Here is a 24,475-nt window from a genome sequence, read left to right on the forward strand (position 1 = left end):
TCTGTGCTCTAGCAGAGTCTAATTTTGTCTTCCTTCAGGGGTAGTGCTTTTGGTGTTCTGCTGAAGCAACTGCTCTCTACTCTAAGATTGTGAATGCCTTCTGCAACTGTTAACTGTTTTATCTTCTCCATTTTGATTTGTAATCTAACTGGGCTTGTTTTTTTTTTTTTTTTTTTTTTTTGGCTGCGTTGGGTCTTCATTGCTAAGCGTGGGCTTTCTCCAGTTGCAGCGAGCAGGGGCTACTCTTCGTTGTGGTGCCTAGGCTTCTCATGGCGATGGCTTCTCTTGTTGCGGAGCACAGGGTCTAGGCGTGCAGGCTCAGTAGTTGTAGCACACGGGCTCTAGAGTGCAGGCTCAGTAGTTGTGGTGCACGGGCTTAGTTGCTCTGCGGCACATGGGATCTTCCTGGCGCAGGGATCGAACCCGTGTCCCCTGCATTGGCAGGCGAATTCTTAACCACTGTGCCACCAGGGAAGCCCTAACTGGGCTTGATTTTTGTCTGGTGTAAGTAGGGGTCAGATTTCGTGTCTATTGGTGATGCTAAAATGAATTTGCTTAATAGATATAAATAAATAAATGGCAAAAACTGTGAGTACTGACTCACAGCCAATGATCAATTGAGTTTCCACTGGACACAGTTTGCATTTCCAGGGGCAAGAATCATCTGAATTACTCACAGTGAAAGGTGTAGAATCAGATCATCAGGACAGCTGGTAGCCTAAGCATGTATTGTTCTTTGAATTCTCCTTTGAACCAGTTGTAACATTTTCTTGGTTCCTTTGTTAATAAAGGAGTTAAATAAATTTTTGGACATGTGTTCAATTTTATATCTTTATGAGAGTTATGGTTTTATCTGTTTTTAAAAAATGACCTTTTAGCAGTTCTAATTCCTTTGCTTTTTACTCCTCCCTGTTTACCTTCAAGTGCAAGGGTTTGTCACAGATTGTTCTCAAGTTTTTGGACCAGGGTGACTCGTCCAGTCATCAGTGGATGAGGGCTGGGGATAAAACAGTTGTAAGGTACACAGTGTGGCTTCCTGCCCACGGGACTTGATGACAAGAAAATACAATGGCTGACAGCTCTCCTGTGCCCTATCACTTAGTCGAGAAATACAGGTGTTTTTAGTAACATTATTGCCCCTCTAGCACAGAGCATTCTTCCAAAGACTGACAAATTGCAGAGTGGTCACATGTTAGCTTTAGAAACTTGGGTTTCTACATAGAGTGAGCTTTTGCTGAAAGTAAGACCAGTAACCTAGAGAAAAGAGTAAAGGATAGAAAAACCGATTGTTTAAAGAGAATTGTAACTGTACCTATCTTGTGACTGACCTATTTCTTGTCTTTAGGAGAACAAAAAAAGTGAATAGCATTTAAAAACAATAACAACAAAATGCTTCCGGGTAGATTGCTGTATTCAATGAGACCAAATTTTATTTTTTTTTTAATGTGACACAGCCGTTAAACTTTCACGTTAACAACAGCCAACGTTTGTGTAACTCATTCACACGATCTTCTGTGTACACACAAGCACACACTACATAAAAAATAAATTAAGCTTTAATAATGAAACACATTTACAAATGCATCTTCTTAAAGCCTAGCAAAAAGTAAGAAATATGGACACTTCTGAGACAGGATCACTGTAGAAGCTGGCTCTTCAAGAAGAAAATATTTTGAGAATGAAAAGCCTGAGGCAAATCACTGAGTATTCTTCAAATGCCAGTTTTGTAATTCTCCATATTTCTTAATCTACCTATTAGCTTTCTGTTGGCAAGAATATAGCTTTTAGGGTTGTCTCCAAAAAGTTAGATGTCACCTAAGTAGAAAGTTCAGCTACGTTCCTTCTGAAACTTAAAAGAAGTAGAGCCCCTTTTAGCTGTCCTTATTTCCAAAGACGACTCATCCTTAGTGGCCCTAGATCAGCGACTGTAAAATTTTATGTTCAGAGACCTCAGCAGTGAATTTTGAAAACCGGTGTATGCCCTTACACATTTCCAAATTGATGTCTATAATTTCTCATCCTAAATAGTTGCAAAGGATCGAAGTGCCGGCATGTTGTAGATGCTGCACAACGGTCACATCCCCTTTAAATTGAGCCAAGAGGCTCTAAGTACAATAGGTGGTAGCCACTACCATCCTTTCAAAAAATTAAACAAGGCAGTTTTTTAATGGTAGGAAATGCTACATTTTTCGTTTTTACTCACTGAATTTGTATTTTTATTCTACTTCCCCCTCAAAATTTTAGCCCAATTATTCTTGGCTTTTATGTTGTTTCGTTGCATATCTGTAACAAAATTACATATCCTGTCATCATAAGGCTCTTACATATTTTACACTTCTTCTGGACTGAGTTTAATAAACAAATAGGGTGCACATTTTAATAAAGTACTAACTAAACACAGTAACATTTCATTGGCAATGTATCACTTAAGGAGCTGAAGAAGGCTTCTCCCTCCAACTATTTCATCTCTGTATAGATTAATATTATCTTTGTTAGAATTGTCACGGTACAGTATCACTTCTATTCTCCCTTTTCGATTTTATGTATGGAAATATTGGTGGTCTTTCACAGAGATAGATGGGAACAGAAGGAATTATGTGACAGCAGCGTAGCTGAATTCTTCCAACTCCTTCAGAACTACATGCTAAAGTAAATACTCAGAAATCTTGGGTGTTCCTTCAATTTTGTTGAAAGCAAAGAATTGGGAACCACCAGCATTGCAGAAGGATTTGTATCCTGTTAAAGAGGCTCTCACTTTCCCAACACCATATTTTGATGTTTACATCTCGAGTCATGCTCTACAGTCAGACTGACTATGGGGAAAGATGTTTTCTTCGGTAAGGAGAGAAAAGGGCATTTTCTCGGGCAGATGAATCTTAGGAAAGAGTACAATAGGAAGGGGAGGATCTGAAAATTGATCCCCTAAAACTAACTCCCTGGAAAGGTCTGGTAGATTGCTAGGGGTAAGACTGGCCCACTTTAAAAATTATTGGCCTTGGGGGCTTAAGTATAGTTTTTATTTAACTATGTCATAAAGCATATAAATTATTAGATTATGTTGCCTTCTTAATTAATAGAGCAGCAGGTCCTCAAATACATTCCACTGTAACTAGTCCCGTAAGATGTTTGTTGGCAAAAGGGTTCTCAGATCAAATTTGGGAAAGGGATATTCTACACCCCTCTTCACTGTGCACATTAGAATAGCCAAGTTTTACAGTAGAGAAATTAACTTTCTGTAACCTAAATTTCACAAACTCAAATGATCTAACCAGCCTCCTCCATTTATATTTCCACGTAATAACGGATGTTCACCATTTCCTTTATCAATTAGAATAAAGACTATTTTACACATAGGCAATCATGGCTTGACTCCATCGATGTTCCTGCTATTTCAGGTTGTTCCTATCAATCACGATTCTCCTTGACCTGAACTGGCTGTGCTCATTACATGGCTGTTAAACCACAATCTCAGCTAGATATTTTATACTTAGGTTATGTGGCATCTGGGCCCCTCACTTTCTCTGTGTCTCAACCTAGAGAATCCTCCCACCACCAAGAACCAGATTAATGTGTTACCCTATTAAGGGGAGAGTGTAGTGCCAAAGCAAATATTCTCTAATGGTGGATTCAAGTCACTGTAGCACGGAGGAGCAGGAGCCGGTTTTAGGGGAGAGGGTTCTTCCCAGCACCATCGAGAGTATAAACCCCTCTCATGTGCCTGCTCTGTCTCTGCATGAGTATGGCTCCGTATGGATTCTACGAGATAGCAGCTGAAAAGATGCTTAGCTTCTGCCTTCTGGGCTACCACTTCTTAATTTTTTTTTGACACAGTAGCAGAAAATCCATTTTAAGCAGAAAGGGGATCCTGGTCTTACCTTTTGGCTTTAAAATGGAGTGAGGTGGAAGGTTTATGTCTTTTATTCATCCCTAGCTGAAAACAGGTAATGACGTCAACACCTGAGCTTGTAGAGGTAATGCTGGAGCCAAAAGGGGCTTGTGGCTGGAGATGCAATAATTAGGCTCCAGTGGCTTCCTGGCCAACAGCCAATGGGGCACTGGCTACAGAGTCTGAAAATTCCCTCCATGCAGTGTTCAATTCAGTGCCTTTTCCATCTAACCTTTCTTGAATGTTGATTTGAACATTTGCTACCATCGGGAATGTTCTTCCCTCAGTTGCTGGCTGCCAAATAAAATAGCAACTCCAACTCAAGGAATAACTAGGTAATAAGAGCAGCCTGACCAAGGCGGGGCTGTTAGGTATACTCAGGGCTTCATGGACGATAAAACGCATTTCTTTTAGAAGCACATGGATAGGTTCCATGAGACCGGTAACCATGGCTTTTTTTTTTCTTTCCTTAATTTTTTTAAGTCCTGGAACCCCCCAGACTTTGGCACAGTGCTTGGTGTATGGAAGTACTTGATAAACTTTGGCACAGTGCTTGGTGTATGGAAGTACTTGACGAACTTGCGTGGAATGGAGGGATGGGGTCTTTTGATGAGACAGAGCATGGCTGCCTTTAAGGTACTCTCCAGCTAATTCGTGCACGCTAAACCCAGGATAATAAGGGGTGGGCGGAGTGGATTTCTAGGACACAGTTCCATCCAAGTAAAGCCACCAAGACTGACGGCTGGCTTGTGGCTCCCCAGCAGTCACTTGTTTCCCATAGTTCCCTTTTGTCTCCTAAGTTAGTTCTCAGTTCCCTCTGACCAAGTTGTGGCTCTACGGACCACTCCCCACCCCCCACACACTATCCTCGCCTTGAAAAAGCCTTATTAAAGCATCACACTGTACAAATCATTAAACTGCATCTCAAGATGTAGAGGAGGATCATCTTGTCCTAGGTCGGTCTGCCCCTTTGTGGGTGGCTGAATCTGAGATTTTCTGTAGTTTCCTAAGGCTTCGCTCACTGCTCCAGAAAACTGGATAATCCAGAGAGCCTACCCTGTATCACGCCGTTTAAGCAGTGAGTGACCTCTTGCCTGTAGACAGCTGCAGACCCGGAACTTCCCTGTGGCTATGCAGCCAGCTCATAAGTGGACGGAGCAGGGGTGAGTGAGAAGCTGGCCGCGCCTTCAGGGGCTCTGATCAGCTCTGTAAATCAAAGCGGCCCCAAGATTTCCACCCTTGACCCCCACTGCCCCAGTCACGAAGCAAGTCTCTGTCTTAATGGATGGGCTCCACCCCCAGCCCCATGTCGTGTATGGCAGCAGGTCGGTTCTGCCTGCTGGTGGTAGTTAAAGTGCTTTGACCCGGGGCTGGGCTAGGGCTCCTCTCTGGGCCCTAGTAAATTCTAATGGCCTTAAGGGTGTTCAAATCGTTTCCAGAATCTAATGAATTAGTTCCTTAGAGATGGGGCTCATCTTCTGTGGAAGTCAGTTACCTGGGTCTTTAGGGGCCAGGGAAGGAATCCTGCTCACGCTACAGGTCGTGCACAGAAGCTCTAACCGATCAAGAATTGCATTGCTTTTATTCAGTGAGGTCTGGAACACGAGAGGCCGAATGTGAGCAGGTTTTGGGGGTCCTCTATAGAGACTATAAGTTAAGAAATTGTCCAAGACGAGAAAGTTACCAGGAAATTACCCCAACTCATGCCACTTGGGTCGACTTCAGAAACGTCATCTCACTGACAGGCTTGAGGAGAGGATGACCTCACACATGAGCATGTTCCCAGGGTCCGAAGAGAGCACACAGTCCTACATGCAAACACACGCGCACACACGACACCTTTACACATGGAGCCCGGCTTCTATGAGTAGAACTTGCTGTTGCTGACTCTCTTCTCTCTTAACCTGAAATGAAACACATTTCACCGTCATCATTAGTCTAGGACATGGGCCACGTGCTGACTCTGACATTTCTCTGTCCACACATGTGCAGGATATTCGGGGCTGCAGGGTACAGGGCAGAGTTGGGAGAAGTGAGTCCCTGGCAAAGACACGTAACTTCCGTGGATCTGTTTCCTCACTGGTCGTTGTCCTGGGGTCACTGCTACTGTGTAGGCGTGGTCAAGATGAAATGAAAGTAACATGGTAAGGAGTCTCCATGCTGTTTGCAACAGAGGGTGCTGCTGGCGTTTCTTCACGATAGCTCTTGGTGGAGCAGGACTGCGTGGCACACTTGGCTGGCCCTCCTTACGCGTCCGTAGCACAATTCAGAGCATCCCTTGTTGCGGAGGGGGAGGGATTCTGTTTCGATTTAGGAACCACTGGACTAGCCCATGCTTGGGAAGTCTGGAAGCGTTCCTTAAACAGTAGTGGTCGTGGCTTATTTGCACTCTGACACTCAAGTGTCCCTCTCATGAGGACAGTTCGGCTTAGGGAAGGTGCAGATGCTTAAGCTCTAACTGTAAGTAATTGATGGAGCAAAGAGAAGTAGAGTCAAGGGTATCAGGATTTCTAAAGATGGAGGCTTTCCCGCAGCCCTGGCCCCAGGGCCCAGCATCACAGTGGCTACAGGGTCTGCGGGCGGGGGGCTGACCCACCTGCGGTTGCACTTCTCCTGGTACAGCTGCAGCTGGTTCTCGTTGACGTTGAACTCTCTGACTAGGGCATCCCGGTTGGCGCTGCGCAAGTTCTGGTGTGTGTCGTACAGAAAGAGCTGGTTGTTCAGTTCTTCTTGCCGCCTCCGCAGCTGGCGGCAGGAGGAGTAAAGCTCCTCTTCGCTCTCCTGGAGAACAGAGGTGAGAACAACCATGTGGGCACAGTGTCCTCCAAACCAGGATGTGGGGCATGGCACCTGGAGAGTGTGAGGGAAGGGGCACAGGGCAGACCTGTCATCTGCTGGGACCTTCCCAGAAAATCTAGGGCCTCTTTTAACCAAAGATAAACTTGCAGTCACTTACTCCACGGGAAGCAAGCAGTTTAGAAACTCTGGTTCTCGAGGAGGGGGAGCTTTACTATGAAACACTGAAATAACAAATGCACTGCCCGCTGATCCTGTTTCTTAACCAAATCTGTTTTTTTGTGGGTCTGTGTCACCTTCTGGCTCTCATCCAAATGCAAAGGCTCTGTGCTTATAGTGGAACACAGCAGGTGAGGCAGAGGGCAGCCTGGATGGGAGGTAGATTAGTGGTGGCCTGGGGGCTGGAGTGAGTGGAGACAGTTAATGAGCAGGAGTTGCTTTCTGGGGTGATGAAAATATTCCCAAACTGGTCATGATGATGGTTACACAACTCTGAATAGACTAAAAACGACTGAACTCTATGCTTTTAAGTGGGTGGAATGTACGGTATACGAATTATAGCTCAATAAACGTGTCACCCCCGCTGTGGCAAAAAGAGGCAGGGAAACATTAGGCTATACCCCCAGAGATGGGCTTGTCACTCTGGCCAGTAACGACGACTCCCCTGTCACCGCCGCCTCCAGGCGTGTGACCCAAGCCAGGCAGATGGGTAGCAGCCCTGGGCCTCTGGTCAGTGCTCTTGGTAAAAAGCAAGTTTCTTTTCTTGGGGATCGGTGGAAAGAGTGATGATTGTTTCCAGTTGCTAGCAGTCCCTTTGCTATCGCGTCGAGAAAGAGAGGGAAACAGAGCCACTGGGAGAGCACCCGGATCCAGCCATGACTGTGAGAAGCCCTACTCCTAAGCCCCGCAGTTGTCCGAGCCAAAATATTCCCCCCATTATGCTAAGGGGGGGAACATCTCAGCGGGTAAGGTGTTTGTATTTCAGCATGGGAGGGGGAGGGTGTGTTGCCTCACTGATGTTTTTAAAAGGTCTCTGTCTATTGTGCAAAGGATGGCTACTCAGGGGGTGGGTCTAGTGGCTGTTACCACTGGTGCAGTAGGTCGAGAGACTCCAGGGCTACAAAAACGGGCATCCATATACACAAGTGGGCTGCTTTTGTCATTTAGTTTTATAAAACGTGGCTCAGACCATAGCTTGATCTGAAATTTTTTTCTCACCTTAAGGACCTAACAAACCATCATGGATATCCCCGGGGTAACAGGTAGAACTCTGACTTTGGAGAGTGGGGAGAGAGATGGGAAAGGTTATTGTAGCCACTGGCACAGTGCCGAGGAGTAAAACGATGATTGTCTTTGCACAAGGAGTGGAGGTAAAATGGGTAGTTCTTGGTAACTGATTCAATGTACTGAGTGAGGCACTGGCAAGGGTCCATAGTGACTTGTCTTAAACGTTTATCCTTCCTCAAGGAGACCAGCTTTCCTTCCTATTAAAACTAAAGCAAAACAAAACGAAAGCCACATTGAAGTCTTCACGCTGTACTACAAATGGTCTCTTTTCACCTGCTCTCCGCCTAGAAGAAAACAACTTATGTTGCTTTCATATATGTAATGATGAGTAGCACTGATGTATATACACTACCAAATGTAGAAGAGATAGCTAGTGGGAAGCAGCCGCATAGCACAGGGAGATCAGCTCGGTGCTTTGTGACCACCTAGAGGGGTGGGATAGGGAGGGTGGGAGGGAGGCTCAAGAGGGAGGGGATATGAGGACATATGTATGCATATGGCTGATTCACTTTGTTATACAGCAGAAACTAACATTGTAAAGCAATTATATTCCAATAAGGATGTAAAAAGAAAAATACACCTTTTCCACTAATGCTTTTAAAATTGCAGGCCTTTGTCTCCTTTTCTGAATCCCAAAGCATTTACAGCTGTGATATAATTTAGTCCTATGAGATACAACATACATTCAGAAAAGTACGTAAAACATATATACAGTTTAGTGAATAACTATAAAGCAAACAGCTATGGAGACACCAGCAAGTCAAGAAACAGAGCATGGTCTACTCTATGTACCCCTCCCAATCAAGACTCCCTCCTTCCCTCTTAGAATTTTGTGATAATTATTTCCTGGCTTTCTTTTGAGTCTGAGTTGTCACAAAAATTTAGTTTTTCTTTTCCAAGTCAATGGTTATTTCTGTTTTCTAATACATGTATCTTACCAATTCTTCTCACCATTGCTTCTTGCATTACATTCCTTCTTGCTTACCATGGTCATTCTCTTAGCAAAGCTTATTAGTACTAAATTATCTGTCTTTGCATTTCTGAAAATACCTTCATTTTGCCTTCGCTCTTGAATGGTAGCTCTTAGGATGTAGAATATCTAGACCCACAGCTGTGTATCTAAGGCATGTTGAAGGTATCCCTTAGTCTTCAGGCTGCTATTGCTATACATGGAAGCACTGCTGTTATGTGTCAGTCGTCTGTAGTTAATCTGTCTTTTCTTTTATAATTTTCTCTTTACTCTGTATTCTGCCATTTCAGTAGAATATGCCTGAATGTGGGTCTCTATACTGCTCTGTTCATAGTTGGAGGATGCTTGTCTCTTCAATGCTGGAACATTCTCAGCCATGGTTATTCCAATGTTGGAGCGTCTCATTTTACGCTTTTTTTTTTTTTTTGCTCTTTTAGTATTTTTACCTTGTCTTGCTGTATGAAAGCAAATTCCCCAAACACAATCTTCACATTTATTAATTCTTTCCTTAACTGTACCCATTCTGTAATTTCCTACTTATTAATCTTTAAAAACTTTTTTCAGGACTTTTTGATTCGTCTTTCCAGGGATTTCTTTATTGGTCCTTTCATTCCTACCTTTTCTGATTAATTTTAAGAAGGGTGGCTCTTTTTAAAATCCATGCATCCACTGGGTTCCCTTTTAATTTTTTTTTTTTAATTTCAAAGTTATTTTCAGATTCACTGGAGTCAATTCTCTTGCTTTTGTGCTTGTGAGATATATTAGCATTATTTTCCTTGAGTGTTAACATTTTAATGTGCAAGCTCATCTGGAATGGGAAGTTTCTTTCCTCCTTCAGTCTATACACGGGCATCTGGTTTTCTGAATGCTGTAAATGGGGGACTCCCAAGGGCAGGGCCAGCAGTGTTACAGTGATAGTCTGGGGCTCTAGGTTCTCAGGAATACTACTAACCCTGTCTGTGTCCTGGCTGCAGGGCTGTATCCACTTTTATCCCATCCCCTCAAGCAAGCAGCTGACTGCTGGCCTAAGTCCTGGGCACCTGCCAAATCTCTTTGTATGAAGGGTGTTTCAGAAGAGTGAAGCCCACTGGCCCCAGGCCATCTGTCTGTGTACAGCCTATGTACAGTCCCATTTGTATTAGCACACACAAATGAAATACATGAATTATGTATCCAAACACAAGGAGTAATAAAAAGAACAAAAGGCTAAGGAAAGACTGAATCAGTGAAGATAAATTTAGAAATGGCTGAACTGGTAAACCCAAATACAAAATAAATGCAAGAGCGAGGTTGTTTTATGGGAAAAACACAAACACAGAGTCAATGAAGTAGATAATCCGTTATCTAAACTAATCTAGGAAGGTATGGAAGGCTTGATTTGTGACCCAGGATATGATCTATCCTGGAGAATGTTCCACGAGCACTTGAGAAGAAAGTGTATTCTGTTGTTTTGGGATGGAATGTCCTATAAATATCAATTAAGTCCATCTTGTTTAAGGTATCATTTAAAGCTTGTATTTCCTTATTTATTTTCATCTTGGATGATCTCTCCATTGGTCAAAGTGGGGTGTTGAAGTCCCCTACTATGATGGTGTTACTGTCGATTTCCCCTTTTATGGCTGTTAGCATTTGCCTTTTGTATTGAGGTGCTTCTATGTTGGGTGCATAAATATTTATCATTGTTACATCTTCTTCTGGATCGATCCCTTGATCATTATGTAGTGTCCTTCTTTGTCTTTGTAATAGTCTTTATTTTAAAGTCTATTTTGTCTGATATGAGAATTGCTACTCCAGCTTTCTTTTGATTTCCATTTGCATGGAATATCTTTCTCCATCCCCTCGCTGTCAGTCTGTATGTGTCCCTAGGTCTGAAGTGGGTCTCTTGTAGACAGCATTTATACGGGTCCTGTTTTTGTATCCATTCAGCCAGTCTGTGTCTTTTGGCAGGAATATTTAATCCATTTACATTTAAGGTAATTATCGATATGTATGTTCCTATTACCATTTTCTCAATTGTTTTGGGTTTGTTATTGTAGGTCTCTTCCTTCTATTGTGTTTCCTGCCTAAAGAAGTTCCTTTAGCATTTGGTGTAAACCTGGTTTGGTGGTGCTGAATTCTCTTAGCTTTTGCTTGTCTTTAAAGGTTTTAATTTCTCTGCCGAATCTGAATGAGATCCTTGCTGGGTAGAGTAATCTTGATTTTAGGTTTTTCCCTTTCATCACTTTAAATATGTCCTGCCACTCCCTTCTGGCTTGCAGAGTTTCTGCTGAAAGATCAGCTGTTAACCTTATGGGGATTCCCTTGTATGTTGTTTTTCCCTTGCTGCTTTTAATATTTTTTCTTTGTATTATTTGATAGTTTGATTAGTATGTGTCTTGGTGTGTTTCTCCTTGGATTTATCCTGTTTGGGCCTCTGTGCTTCCTGGACTTGATTATTTCCTTTCCTGAATTAGGGAAGTTTTCAACTATAATTTCGTCAAATATTTTCTCAGACCCTTGCTTTTTCACTTCTTCTTCTTGGACCCCTATAATTCGAATGTTGGTGCAATTAATGTTATCCCAGAGGTCTCTGAGACTGTCCTCAATTCTTTTCATACTTTTTTCTTTATTCTGCTCTGTGGTAGTTATTTCCACTCTTTTATCTTCCAGGTCACTTATCCGTTCTTCTGCCTCAGTTATTCTGCTATTGATCCCTTCTAGAGAATTTTAAATTTCATTTACTGTGTTGTTCATCATTGTTTGCTCTTTAGTTCCTCTAGGTCCTTGTTAAACGTTTCTTGTATTTTCAGCATTCTGTATCCAAGATTTTGGATCATCTTTACTATCATTACTCTGAATTCTTTTTCAGGTAGACTGCCTATTTCCTCTTCATTTGTTTGTTCTGGTGGATCTTGTCTTTCTGGTGGGCAGGACCATGTCCGGTAGTGTGTTTTGGGTTGTCTGTGACCTTATTATGATTTTAGGCCGCCTCTCTGCTAATGGGTGGGATTGTGTTCTTCTCTTGCTAGTTGTTTGGCATAGGGTGTCCAGCACTGTAGCTTGCTGGTCGTTGAGTGGACTAACGTGGCTCTGTTTATGTACTGAATTTTTTAATTCAAAAGATAATTTTTTTTTGGTTTCAAATTCCAGAAGGTCTTTTTTAGAGCTTTAATGTACCTCCAAATAAAGCACTGATGTGTTAGGGTTCTCATAAGATGCTTCCGGCAGCTCTAGTTCAACTGCCAGGCACCTGTACCGGGTATTCACCTGGTCTTTCCTAGTCGCTACCTGCCTGGTTTTCCACTGCATGCTCACGGCTCTGTATGTGCAGCAGTCCCACCAAGGCACTGGGACACGGTGGAGGCGCCTGGTTTCTGCTGTTTGGGAGCAGCACTGGTCCAGCTCTGGCTGTTGAGGCACGAGGAGGGCCTGTCTCTCTGTGTCCGGGTCTCCTGACTGTAAAGAAGTCTTTCCAATGTCCAACGCCAGGCCCAGCTCAGCTCCCGAGTGCAGCACCCCCTACTCATCCTCCGGGACTTCAGTGTGCCCCGCAGCCCTTCTCCAGAGGGATAGGTGTGAATCAACACGTCGGCTCCGGCTGAGCCTTGCTGGGAACCACAGACCGTGGTCTTTCCAACTAGGCCGCTCTACCCCTTGTACCTTAGCTCCCACCCAGCATGAAGGTGAGCGCTGACGACCCCGGGATCTGTACTCAGAGATCCTGGGGCTGCCAGTTTTCTCAAACGTACCCTCCGGATACTGCCAGCTTGCCCGGAGATAATAATTAGGGTGACTATTCGAGCTTCCGTATTTCTCCTGCTCCATTCTTCTGAATCTCACAAGGCTAGATCATTTGAGTGAAGGAGGCCATTTTCAATTAAAGGCAGGATTGCATATAATACATCAACTTAAAAGAAACTGTTTACTTCCAGAGCACAATTCGACATGTATCCAAAAATATATGGTCTTTTATTTTCCTCTTTGACCTATCATTCCATTGCGAAGTAGCTAGCCTCAGGAAGTAATTTTTAATCAATGTTACATGAAGACCTTCATTATTATAAACTAAAAAGGTGCAAACCACCTAACTGTCCGTCAGTGGGAGAAAGGCTAAGTGAATTAGGGACCTCCACCTGAGGAAACAGGCATTAATGGCTTTGAAAATGGTAAGAATATGGAAAAATGCTTAGCATCATCTGTGAAGTGAATAAAGGGCACATATTCATATTATATGAATCCAACTATGAAAATATCATACGCAAAAAATTATCAGGCAAAGGAATGATATCAAAATGCTAGCAGTAGTTATGTACAGGTGGTTTATGGGGTTTTTTCAACCTCCCCCTTCCTTCGTTTTCCTACTTCTCAAATTAAGTATCATAGGTAATAAAATGGTGTTAAAAAGACCCTCTGTAAACCAATATATACAGCTAACAGAGTAACAGAATTGATAAGTGATTGTGACATTTAAATGGCTTCTTCAGAAAGGGCTCAACGTGCTTACTGACAGCTTGCTGGGGGCTTTAAACTCTTATCGCAGCCAGTGTTTTACGAGTAAACTCCATCTCAGCTCGCACTGGATCAATTCTTTGCTCAGACAAGGCTTTCTGAAAGCTGTTTACCAGAGAGTGTGCCTGGCGTCACAGAGGATACATGATAAATAAAACGCGGTTTGACCTTGGGCACCCAGGTGTCCCAAACACACACCTCTCATCACAGTGTGGGGCACATAGGCCAGACGGTGCCTGTGAATGGCTTACAACCAGGTGACAGATGTGGAATTAAATACAAGCTCGGGAAGCAGTAGCAAAGATGAAACCTGCACGTACTCAGACAACTTTTCCCCTGGGAACCCCACACAAAGCCCCCTCTTCCCGCCACCCTCTCAGTGGCCTCCCCAGCAGAAGCTTCCCTCATTAAGGAAGTCAAAGCTGGATAAATACATTTTCTTTTAAATACACTAATTGCATCTGCCGCCGGTGCTACCTAGTCATTTAAATTCTTTATAATGCTTCCAGGTTGTTTAACGACAGCTTTGTAGAGCAGTGTGTAGACGAATGCTCAACGAGGACTACCAGGAAAGGGAGGAACGTATATAAAACTTTCATGAGAGTCCGCCTGCCAATGCAGGGGGCGCGGGTTAGTGCCCCGGTCCAGGAGGATCCCACATGCTGCGGAGCGGCTGGGCCCGTGAGCCATGGCCGCTGAGCCTGCACGTCCGGAGCCTGTGCTCCGCAATGCGAGAGGCCACAACAGTGAGAGGCCCACGTACCGCAAAAAAAAAAAAAAAAAAAAAAAAAATCTTTCATGTCGAGCATTTCTATCACTTCGAATCATGAAAGGTCATTTTTTGGATCCATAATTTAAGGCTCAAGTGAAAACTGATCTTCATATAAACATTACATTTACTTTGACAGAGTCCAAAGTGCTATAACATTTAAAGTGCGTTTCAAAATGGAAAACCTTCGTTATCCGTTCCCTTATCTTTTTCAGACAGTTTCATCATCACGAGCTTATTTTATACCAACAAACTGTCACTGAGGTTCTTTGGCCCCACCTACTGTGCCTGGTATTTTTGCATCCTCTTCCACCTTGATGCTTCTAAAATGCTTTTGAAACTATCAAGGTTATCAAAACTGAACGGAAGGCAAACAGCAATGCAGAAAACCTAACGTTAGGCTTTTAAGTGCATGGGCGATGACTATGGCTGTTCAAAGGCATCCCCCTCCTTGCCTTCTCTCTTCCCCGCTGGATGGTGCTCAGCTCTACAGGCACACCTGGGAGATACTGCAGGTTGGGTTCTAGACCATCCCAGTAAAGTGAATAGTGCAATAAAGCGAGTCACACCCATTTTTTGGTTTCCTGGTGCATATAAGAGTCACGTTTCCACTATACTATATTAACTATGTCTAAAAAACAATGTACCTACCTATGTACCTACCTTAACTAAAAATACTTTATTGCTAAAAAATGCTAACCGTCATCTGAACAAGTCATGGTAATAACAGCCAAGATCACTGATCAGCATAACAAATCCAGTAATAATGAAAGAGTCTGAAATATGCAAATTACCAAAACATGAGACGGAGACATGAAGAGAGCAAATGCTGTTGGAAAAACAGTGCCAACAGACTTGCTGGTCACAGGGTTGCCATAACCCTTTATTCGTTTAAAAAAACGCAGTATCTGCAAAGCGCAATAAAACGAGGTATGCAACACTGACCAAGCCCACGTCAGCCCTCCGGGTTTTCCAGGTTCTCCCAAGAGAACTGGGGCGAGCACAGATTCACCCAGCCCATGCTGAGTGTTGTGCTTAGGGGAGTGGAAAGACCTTGGGAGACTGTACTGGCCACATATGGGGTCTAGTGGGGTTCGTTCTATAAGAGAGGCCGTCACAGAGACTCGGAAGCTCTAGAATCACAATACATACCATCAAACCCAAGACCTGAAGTACCCACTCCTCGGTGCTGCTTCTTAACCTTGGTCCTCACCAACCTTATCTCATCCTCTTTCATAATTCAAGGAGGCCAAGCCCTTTCCATCAAGCCTACCCAAACTGGTTAACCAAAGGAGAGAATAAGTGTCTTCAAGGCTGCTGCAAACCGAAAGAACAAGAAGGCAGGCTCCACCAACAGCACACAGAACCACAAAAGGAGTGCCGCTCGCTGTGGGAACTTGAGGTCCATGAATTCCCTTCCCCAGGACAAGCCATGACAAAGCTTTGCTGGATGCTTGCAGACCTTTGGAAGGTGAGGTAAACCAACAGGTGAGGTAAAGCACGCAGGGAAGATGCGTTTACCTAGAAGAGCACTGTCTTGCCTGGCTCTGGCTAAAATGAAACCAAAGAACTTCCAAAGAGCTTCTCCCTTTCCAACTACACAACCTCTTCACAGAATCATATAGCATCCTGCCAGAAGAAAGGCCGCTGGAAGGAAAACCCTAGGACCTCGGAGGAAATCTGTAGCTAAAAGGAATCCTTCTTTTATGATGTGGCATGTTTGGCTAGATAATTCTCCATGTGTTCCAAGTCCCTCAGCCATACTCATTGGTCGTCTCCACCCCACCAGCAGACATACATAGCTCAGGGCACCCCAGCTGGAGGGTCTCCACCCACCAGGACTGGCCGCATCTCACAGAAAACCAGGAGGGAAGCCAGCTCCATGTCTTCACTGTAGCCGTTCTTCAGAGGAACAGATCTAAATCCTGCAGAGTGGGAAAACAACACCAAGGCAGGCAGTTAATGTCACACCTTTGCTTTCTTGGAGTACCCAGGGATCACATACCCAGTACAAGGAGCAGAGGAGTCAGTGCCCCATGCTGGGGGCTGACTTCCTTCCTGGATGCCACAGGTCCCACCCTGATGGTTGGGGAGGGAGGCTGCAGAACACAGCCTTGACTGACAGGTCCATCCGGAGAAGTGAAGTTAAAAATACCTGTCATCTAGAAATGAAAATGACTCACTCAGAGCGAATCAAAACCCACAGAACATTGCACATTGAATTCAGAGCGACTACAGCTGTAGGTTCAATTCCTTAAATACTCCTGATGAGGCCAAAGACTCAAAGGAGTAATGAATCCCCACATTCAGTTTCTGCACTTAGCCCTTTACAAAGCTTAGGACGAGGGAGTGTTTTCTCTTTAAAGATTTCCAAGGGGAAGAAATCTTCCTGTCCCCTGGCAGTTCACAGCAGCATTGATCATTCTCCTCTAAAAGCCATTCCCAATTTACAATTAGGACCTGTGTCTGATGGTCTTTTAAATGTTTCTTTTTATTTAGGAGAGGGTTGAGGTGGGGCTGAATTCCCCCCACCCCTCCCCATTAAGTAATGTTTAAGGCAACACCTCTCAAGGTTGGTTGGTTTGCTTGTTTTGATGAAGTAGTATAACTGAATACACAGTAGAAATTAAAGTCTCGCTTCCACCCACTCATAACCCCTTATTCCAGAAGGAACCACTGTTAACAGTATCTTTCCAAAATAGCCTATGCATATGTTTGTTTCCCTTAAAATCGCAAAGGATAGTACGCTGCCCAGCAATTCTGTACCTTACAGTTTTTCCATTGACCACTGTATCTTAAGGATTTACTATATAGCCCTAGTATCACTTTGAAAGTTTTTAAATTGAAACATAGTTGACGTACAATATTATGTTAGTTTCAGGTGTATTACATAGTGATTTGATATTTGCATACATTATGAAATGATCACCACAGTAATTCTAGTAACCATCTGTGCCCAAAGTTAGTACAATATTACTGGCCATATTCCTTATGCTTTTATATTATATCCCAGTAGCTTCTTTGTAAGGAGAGATTTGTACCTTGAAAGCTTCTTATTTGCAGTGTATCTACTGATTGTCTGGGACAAGCAACGCTCAAAGTAGGGCATGTGGGCTAGTTTCTCTGTGCCTTCCACCACTCAGGTTTTGGCTTGTTTGATGACTAGTCTTATTTCTCTTAGAGAACCTTTTTTTAGTCTGTCAGTTGATTTATCACCTTTAAATAATATCTATTGAATCCCTCACTTTCCACTGCTAATGATGAGGAGATTGGCATGCTTACGTAACCCTATAGCTTCTCTCCCTTTTCCTCCCCTAATCTGGGTAAGCTGTATTATTATTTCTCCATCAACATGGTGTGTAATATTTGTGTTCCATTTTGTAACCATAATTCTCCCACAAAGGGAGGCTTAGTTCTATAAAAGAACATGACAAGGAACACTTGTATACTCACAACCTAAATCTTACCATTAACCTTTTACTATACTTATGTTTATCCACCCACCAATCTATCACATGTGATATTTACTTCATATTTCAAAGAAAGATGAAGGCCTCTGTACACTTCTCCTTATGTCAGCATGAATCTCATTAACAAGAAGTCAATATTTGTTCAGTGTCCCTTTTGTGATATAAAATTTACAATGAAATGCACAAATTTTTAAAAATGTCCAATGCTCACCACCTTCTTACTGAACTGAACTTTTCCATCAATATTTTGGCTGGCTAAATTTGTCTTTTGTATTCTTGAATACGAGCTCATGGGACATATAATCCCTGGACTGTGCATGTGTGAACACATCCATCCTGTGATTTTATACTTGAGTGACAGTGTGAGTGGGTATAAAACTCTCAGGTCACACTCTTTTCCCTGGAGGATTTTGGGAACACTGCTCTCCTTGAATTTTGCTGTAGAGAAGTTTTCTGGCCTATTTTCCCCTTAGAGGTGTTGGGAATTATGGTGATGTGGATCACCTGTGGGTCTTATTAAAAATGCAGATCCTGACTCCAGAGATCTGGGATGGGGCCGAGATTCTGCATCTCTACCGAGCTGATCTGTGAACAGTGCGGAAGCAGTCAGTCTAGGTATTGATTGATATTAGAACGGTGCGCTGTGGCGTTCTGGGGGGCAGCCCGTGCACCCCGAGCAAAGTGGTGCGGCCCAGCGCGTGCCTCCAAAGTTGGAGAAGTGAGCTCTGTCCCTCCTTCGGCTGGACGTCTCCAGTTCCACATACCTCCTGTCACTGCTCAAGCCTCATTTTTCAGAGCAGCCCTTCACATAGATTAGGAGTAGGGCTGAACGGTGTTTGCAAATTTCACTAAAAATAGTTTGGTTCCGTTTTTCTTCTTACTGGTTTTGGTTACATCACAGAGGAAAGGGAAACAGAGACATCTTTGGACGTAGCATCAGTATTTTTGGCTTATTAGGAGTAGGGGAGGCCCTGAGGGTGGCCTGCGGAGTAGGGAAGAACATGGGGTTTGAATCCCAGCTCTGGTCGGAAAGGTGCGTGACCTTGACCTAGTTAATGAACATCTCTAGGCCCAAAGTGCTTATATTTAAAGGGCAGAGATGATAAAACCCCTTTCACAGGACTGCTGTGAGGATTAAAAGAGAAAGCGTTTAAGGCAGCAAGCACAATAAAGGCTGCTTCCTTCTTTCCCGAGCTCCAGCTGGCTTAAAAGCTTAAGTGCGTCTCTAATGACAACAGGCAGAGTTTATTTTCGAGTTCGATGCCTTATGCACAAAGGTATTGTTATTCTGTGTCACGCCTTCCATGAATATGGATGTACGAGGCAGTGCTAGCAGCGGGACAGAGAGAGAAGGTCTTACTGGGAGCATCTCACAGCTGGGGGAAGGGTCACGTTTTTTTATCATCCTTGAGATGTTGTTTTTTAAATCTCTCCAAGCTAAGCCGTAGCATTTTCTAGATGATTCAACAGGACACTGTTAGGTGGCTGGTCAAGAGGGTTCCTCGGCTGACCTCTCTCTAAGCCTTGGGAGGGGCTACGGTTCACATCCCTCCTCAGGGACCCCATAAGGAGGGGGAAACAGCAGAGCCACTGCTCTGTGCAGGATGAGTCCAGGGGAGGTGGGTTAGGAAGGGGTGGGCACAGTTACCACAAAAAGAAATGTGTCCTAAGCCTTACTTATTGGGCTAACGTAAAAGAGGCAAACTGCAGAGTAAAGTCCTGCAGCTAAGTTGCTGGGTTTAGTTTCCAGTGGGGGCAAGTTAACCAAGGGGGCTGGCAAACGTCAGGCCTCTTGGACCTTCCAACTGAGTGTTCACTGCTGTCATTAAATCAGGAAGATGGTACTTCGTCTGAAGTTCCTGTTTCATCTACTCATTCGCTTAGGACCGTGTTTCCTCGATAGGACGGGCAGCCTAGGTCTCACCCGGTTTTCTCCGAGTGCCCTCTGAGGAGCTGGCCACACATGCAGATTCCTGGGCCCACCCAGCCTGGCTGAACGGGAACACCCTGGGATGGGCCTGCATTTTCTAACTGGAGCACCCCACACACAGGTCTAGTTGTAGAAATGATTAGGTGTGTATGATATAAATGTAGGGACTATCTGGTATGTTCCAAGTTTAGAAAAAATTAAAAAAAAAAAAAGGAAACAGGACCCAAGGTTTCCAAACAACATCAAGAGAAAAGACTATCTTTGTATACAAATCTCTGAAATGACAGTGATCTCTGGCTCTCGAAAAATGACCCTTGGAAAATAGGGGAACAGTGAGTGACCTCATGAGGAATTTAGAAGGATCTATGACTGGGGGTCTCTCAGAAATACAGGGCCCTTCTCAAAGCATGAAGGGGTTTCGTGTGGGAAAGGAATCACAAGAAGAAGTGAGTCAACCACCCCAACCTCATAGAAGAGGAAGGTGGTGCTCGGAGAGCCCAGGTGACTTGCCCAGGGTGACGTGGGGAAAAGCAGGCCTAAGACTGTAGTTCCGGGTCTCTTCCTTCCCCGGGAGCACCTTACCAGCCCCTGAACCTGCCTGAGGAGAGGCCAACAGCTTCTAACCTTCCAAAAGGAAACCAAACTACAGTGCCAGGTGGACCGTCAACTAATAATCCAGTTTTGGATGCAGAAGCCCCACTGTGACCAGCCCAGCATCTCATCCTGCCACTTGCCGCGGTCCCTGTCCCAGCTCACGGGAACTCCCACGAGATCAGCTGTCCAACCTACCCATGATTTAATAGAAGCCAGGAAAAAGGCTTTTGCATTCTTTTCAAAGCCAGCAGCCCAGACCCAAAAGGATGCCAATCCAAGACAAACATTATCATTAAAACGGGTCTCACCTGATTTGATTCCTTTAATGGGGAAAGTGGCATGTGCGAGAAAGTTGGGATCGCTGAACATATCTTCCTCGTAAACCACAAAGCGTAGAAACGCGAGGTTTGGGTCATAAATTTCAAACGTCACCTTCTCCTGCGTTGGAGCCCAAACAGGGCTTAGGCCGTTGTCATCTGGAAGGAAATCCAAGCTCACTTAGAGGCCCCATTCGTCCTGCCCCCTCTTGGTTACACCATCTCTACATCCATTGGCTTTGAATCTCCGTAGCAACGGTGTAAATACACATCTAGGCCAGGAGCTAAGAAATAATTTTTTTCCAATGCCATCACAGGCCTGGCCCTCAGTAAGCGGGGGGAGGCGACCACCGCCCCTTACAGATCTCCCACCTCAACCCCCTGGGATTGGGGCGTGGACAACAGTGCAGGAACAGGTAGGTTTGGACAAGAGAAAAGGAGACATGGGAGCCACATCCCTCGTCTGATGGGGGAGGCGGGTTAGGTGCCCTGAAGAGATAGTGGGATTTGGAGTTGCCAGGGGAGAACCAGCCTCAGGGAGTAAGGTAAATAGTTAACTTTCACCCTCCACAAAGGCCAGTTTCACTGGTCGGCACGTGAGCTGTTCATCGGGCTACCTTCTACCAGGGGCAGTGGTCCCAAGCCTTAAAAGGCCCACAGTTCAGTTTTTTCCAGGCCTCGGATGGCAGAACAAGCATTCTCTGGGCTTCCCTGCCCTCTGGGGGTTAAGATCACCCAGGCTGGGCTGCAGCCTCTTGGGTCAGGTCAGCCACATCCTCTCTTAGCCCTGGACTCAGTAGGTAAGCAGGTGAGGGCTGATGCACAGAAGGGGGGACACCCCAGAGAGAGAGGGAGCTGGAGCCCTGCCGGGGCCTCCCCACGTGAGTTACAGGCTGAGAAACACAGCAGTGGGTCCATGTCCAACTCCTTCATCACGTGGCCCTTTGTTTCCCCTCCCCGAGCTCCCCATAGCAGGCAAGGGGGATGAAGGGAAAGACCTGGACACCAGTGCGTTACCGCATCCCCGATGACTAGCATCCCCACTTGCCTGAAGTTTAATTGAAGAAAGGACCCAGCAACTTACTCACAACTGTTGTTTTGAACTTGTTGTTGTCATATTCGGCTCCGCATATTTCCACCTCCACAAAGGGACATGCAATACTCCGTCCAGGTTTGGGAAGATGACGAGCCCCCAGAACCTAGGACACCAAACGCAAGGATTAGAACTCTCCCGGCTCCATCCTGGGCAGAGCCAACAAGTTCCACGTGGGTGGGTTCTCATTTCTTCACCCTCCTACAGCAGACACCCCTACTGCTTCCCTTTTGTGGATGAGGAACTAGGGGTGGAGAGTCAGGGAGGAGTCCCACAGCTGTTAAGGATGAGCTGGGATGGCAGCCCCAGTGCCAAGAGACTCAACAGGTGGACCTCACCTGTGCACAGAAATGCATACGCCCAGGCCAGCACCTACAGAGACGGAGTTCAGTCACTCAATTTCTCAGCCCCTCCCAGGAAAGGATGGGGGAGAATGTGGAATCCTTTTTGTAACAGGCCTTTTTTTTTTTAATTTTTAAGAACTTTGGTTATTTATATATGCTTCAGTTTTTCTTCCTTAATCTTATGAGAAATGCAGTTCATTTCCCTACCTTGCATCATTTCCCAAACGGGAGAAAATAAAAACTCTAACAAAGAGACAACACCTTCTCTGAAAGTTGGACCAGTTTAGAAAAGCTTTCACCCCTCAAAGTGGCCACGATGGGGACAAGCTCTCTCCTCCACGAAGATCAGAGAGCCACTTCTCACATGTTTGATTCCCCTTTTTTTCTGACCAGATGCTGACCTCACAGGGACCCTGGTGAACCCAGCCAGAGACAGATTCATAGCTCGCCCCCGCAAACAAGGGGAGGTGACCAAGCTGGACCTGGGAAGGTGCCCTTCCCTCCCCTCTTCCCCTGCAATGACCGTGGCAGGCACTGCAATTAAGATCCTGAACCGTGTCTGGGTGTTGACGGTTTAAACCAGGTGACCGGTGTCGTTAGGCAGCGGGCTGGGCCATCCCCACGCTGCACAGCCCTGGCCCCCTGCGCGAGGAAGGAGGGCTGGGCCTTACCTTGACCGTCAGAGTCATCAGGATCTTCCTCTGGGACTCGGGCGGCATGGGGTCGTACTTCTCCGCCCTCATGCTCTCGGGCTGCAGGACGTAGCCAGTCCGCCCATTGAGGGAAAACAGGGCGTGGTTCATCTGCAGGTACTTATCTGGAGAGGAAAGATAACTGCTGATGAAAGTGAGGCAAGAAAAGGGGCCCCAAGGTGCTGGGTAGGGGATGATTTATACCTTTTTCCGAAAATAATTTGAGGCAGCTGTTAAAATAGGTATCGGACTCAAATATATGGGTTTAAAAAAATCCATTAAAAACCAGTGTTACGGGAAGAAAATGTGGGATTAAAAAAATCTCAGACTGGGGACACCTTTCCAAGTAAGATACAAAATCCAGAATGTATTCAAAGCTAAAAATTGCCACAAAGAACAAAATTTCCATAAAAGTTGATGTGCTGTAGAAAAATCAATTTAACTCAACTGACAGGTAAATATGTATATATAAATTTAACCTGTTAAGAAATCTGGTAACTGTGCTGTGAATACCTAAACCCCCTTAGAAAAACTGGGTAAGAAGCATGAACGAAGTCTGCGGAAAAGAAAACACAAATGCTTCTTAAGTACATGTTACTCATAAAAAGAGAAGTTACCAGTAAGGGAAGCTGTGACTACAGTGTAACATCAGTTTTCACCTATCGAAGACTGAAAAGTTTTGCTAAAACTAAGTTGGTCAACTTTTGCCAAAAAGGGTGTAAACGTCTCGCCCGCTCGCACTCCTGCCTGCAGTCCCCATGGAGAGCAGGATGGCTAAGTGTCTTCGCTCAGACCCTCCTGGATACAGGGGGGCAGTGGTTTTCCTCAGGGCCAAGTTGATCAAAGCTGTTTGACCCAGCCTGCACTTCTGAGAATTCTGCCCCACAGACGTGCTCCCATATCTAAAGTGATGCTCACGTAAGGTTACAGGGGGCAGTGCCGTCTGTAGTAGCAAATGAAGGGAAATAACCTAAATGTGCCTCCGCAGGGGATCAGATGAAGACCTTATGGTTCTGCTCAGTGGAACCCTATGCAGGCACAAAAATACAAAGGAGACGACTGATCAACAGGTCCTCCAAAGAGGCTTAAACACCCACCAAAGTGCAGAGCATCGTGATTAATGCCACCCTGTGCATAAAGAAGTTGGGCGTGTTGGCCTTTCCCAGCATATGATTATCTCCAGAAGACAGCCTGGGCAGCAAGCCCTCAGAGAAGGATGGGTCCGGAGAGGGGACCGGAAGACAGCCACTGCACACCTGAATCCATTTGCCTGAAGCTCAATTCCTAGACTTTTAAATTACGTGCGTGGATGCACTTCCTTTCTCTCTTAAACCGGACTGACTTCGCGTCTGTCACTTGCCATCACGGAGCCCGTCACACAAGCACCTGGCATGCCCAGGGGTCCCCTTCATCACTCTGTTCAAGGGGATGGGCCTCGCGCTAGCATGCTGGCTGAACTGACAATTCCTAAGACAAACTACGCGCTCTGGCCACCCCATCACACCGGTGGCCCCAGCAGACGGTGCCTGGAATAATGCTCCGTCGTCTCAGATTCACTGGCCACAATCAGCCCCCTTTTACCTGGTGTCTGGAAATTGAGTGCCACCATCTGGGAGCCACACAGCCAGAGGCGGAAGGGGTCGTAGTTGGAGGAGTCCACCCGCTGTCCCTTGGGGTAAATGCGGGTCAGGCCCTTTTGATTGTATTTCAAGAGATCGTTGGGTTTCTGTCTGACGATGCTGTCAGCCTTTGTCTCCACGAAGGAGCGGATTTCTCGGAAGTCGGGGTTTTCTGCACAAAGAGAGGGAGTCGCGTTTATTCTGTGTCTCGCACATTTTC

At 45.1% G+C, this 24,475-nt stretch overlaps 1 protein-coding gene across 1 annotated transcript in view; it reads right to left on the bottom strand.

The window, feature by feature from the left end:
* Window positions 1-5,466: 5,466 nt before the first annotated feature.
* Window positions 5,467-24,475, bottom strand: part of PLCG2 (phospholipase C gamma 2) — a 145,672-nt gene continuing 126,663 nt past the window's right edge. Inside the window, exons 27-33 of the mRNA XM_082862103.1 lie at window positions 24,218-24,427; window positions 22,616-22,761; window positions 21,592-21,706; window positions 20,499-20,666; window positions 16,033-16,121; window positions 6,483-6,667; window positions 5,467-5,790 (exon numbers count right to left, since the gene is read on the bottom strand). Coding sequence (XP_082718229.1) covers window positions 5,748-5,790; window positions 6,483-6,667; window positions 16,033-16,121; window positions 20,499-20,666; window positions 21,592-21,706; window positions 22,616-22,761; window positions 24,218-24,427 — 956 coding nt within the window. The 3' untranslated portion in view covers window positions 5,467-5,747. The remainder of the gene's footprint in view (window positions 5,791-6,482; window positions 6,668-16,032; window positions 16,122-20,498; window positions 20,667-21,591; window positions 21,707-22,615; window positions 22,762-24,217; window positions 24,428-24,475) is intronic.

The sequence above is a fragment of the Leucopleurus acutus genome, assembly GCF_964270905.1.
Source record: "Leucopleurus acutus genome assembly, chromosome: 20".
In the NCBI taxonomy this organism is placed as follows: domain Eukaryota; kingdom Metazoa; phylum Chordata; class Mammalia; order Artiodactyla; family Delphinidae; genus Leucopleurus; species Leucopleurus acutus.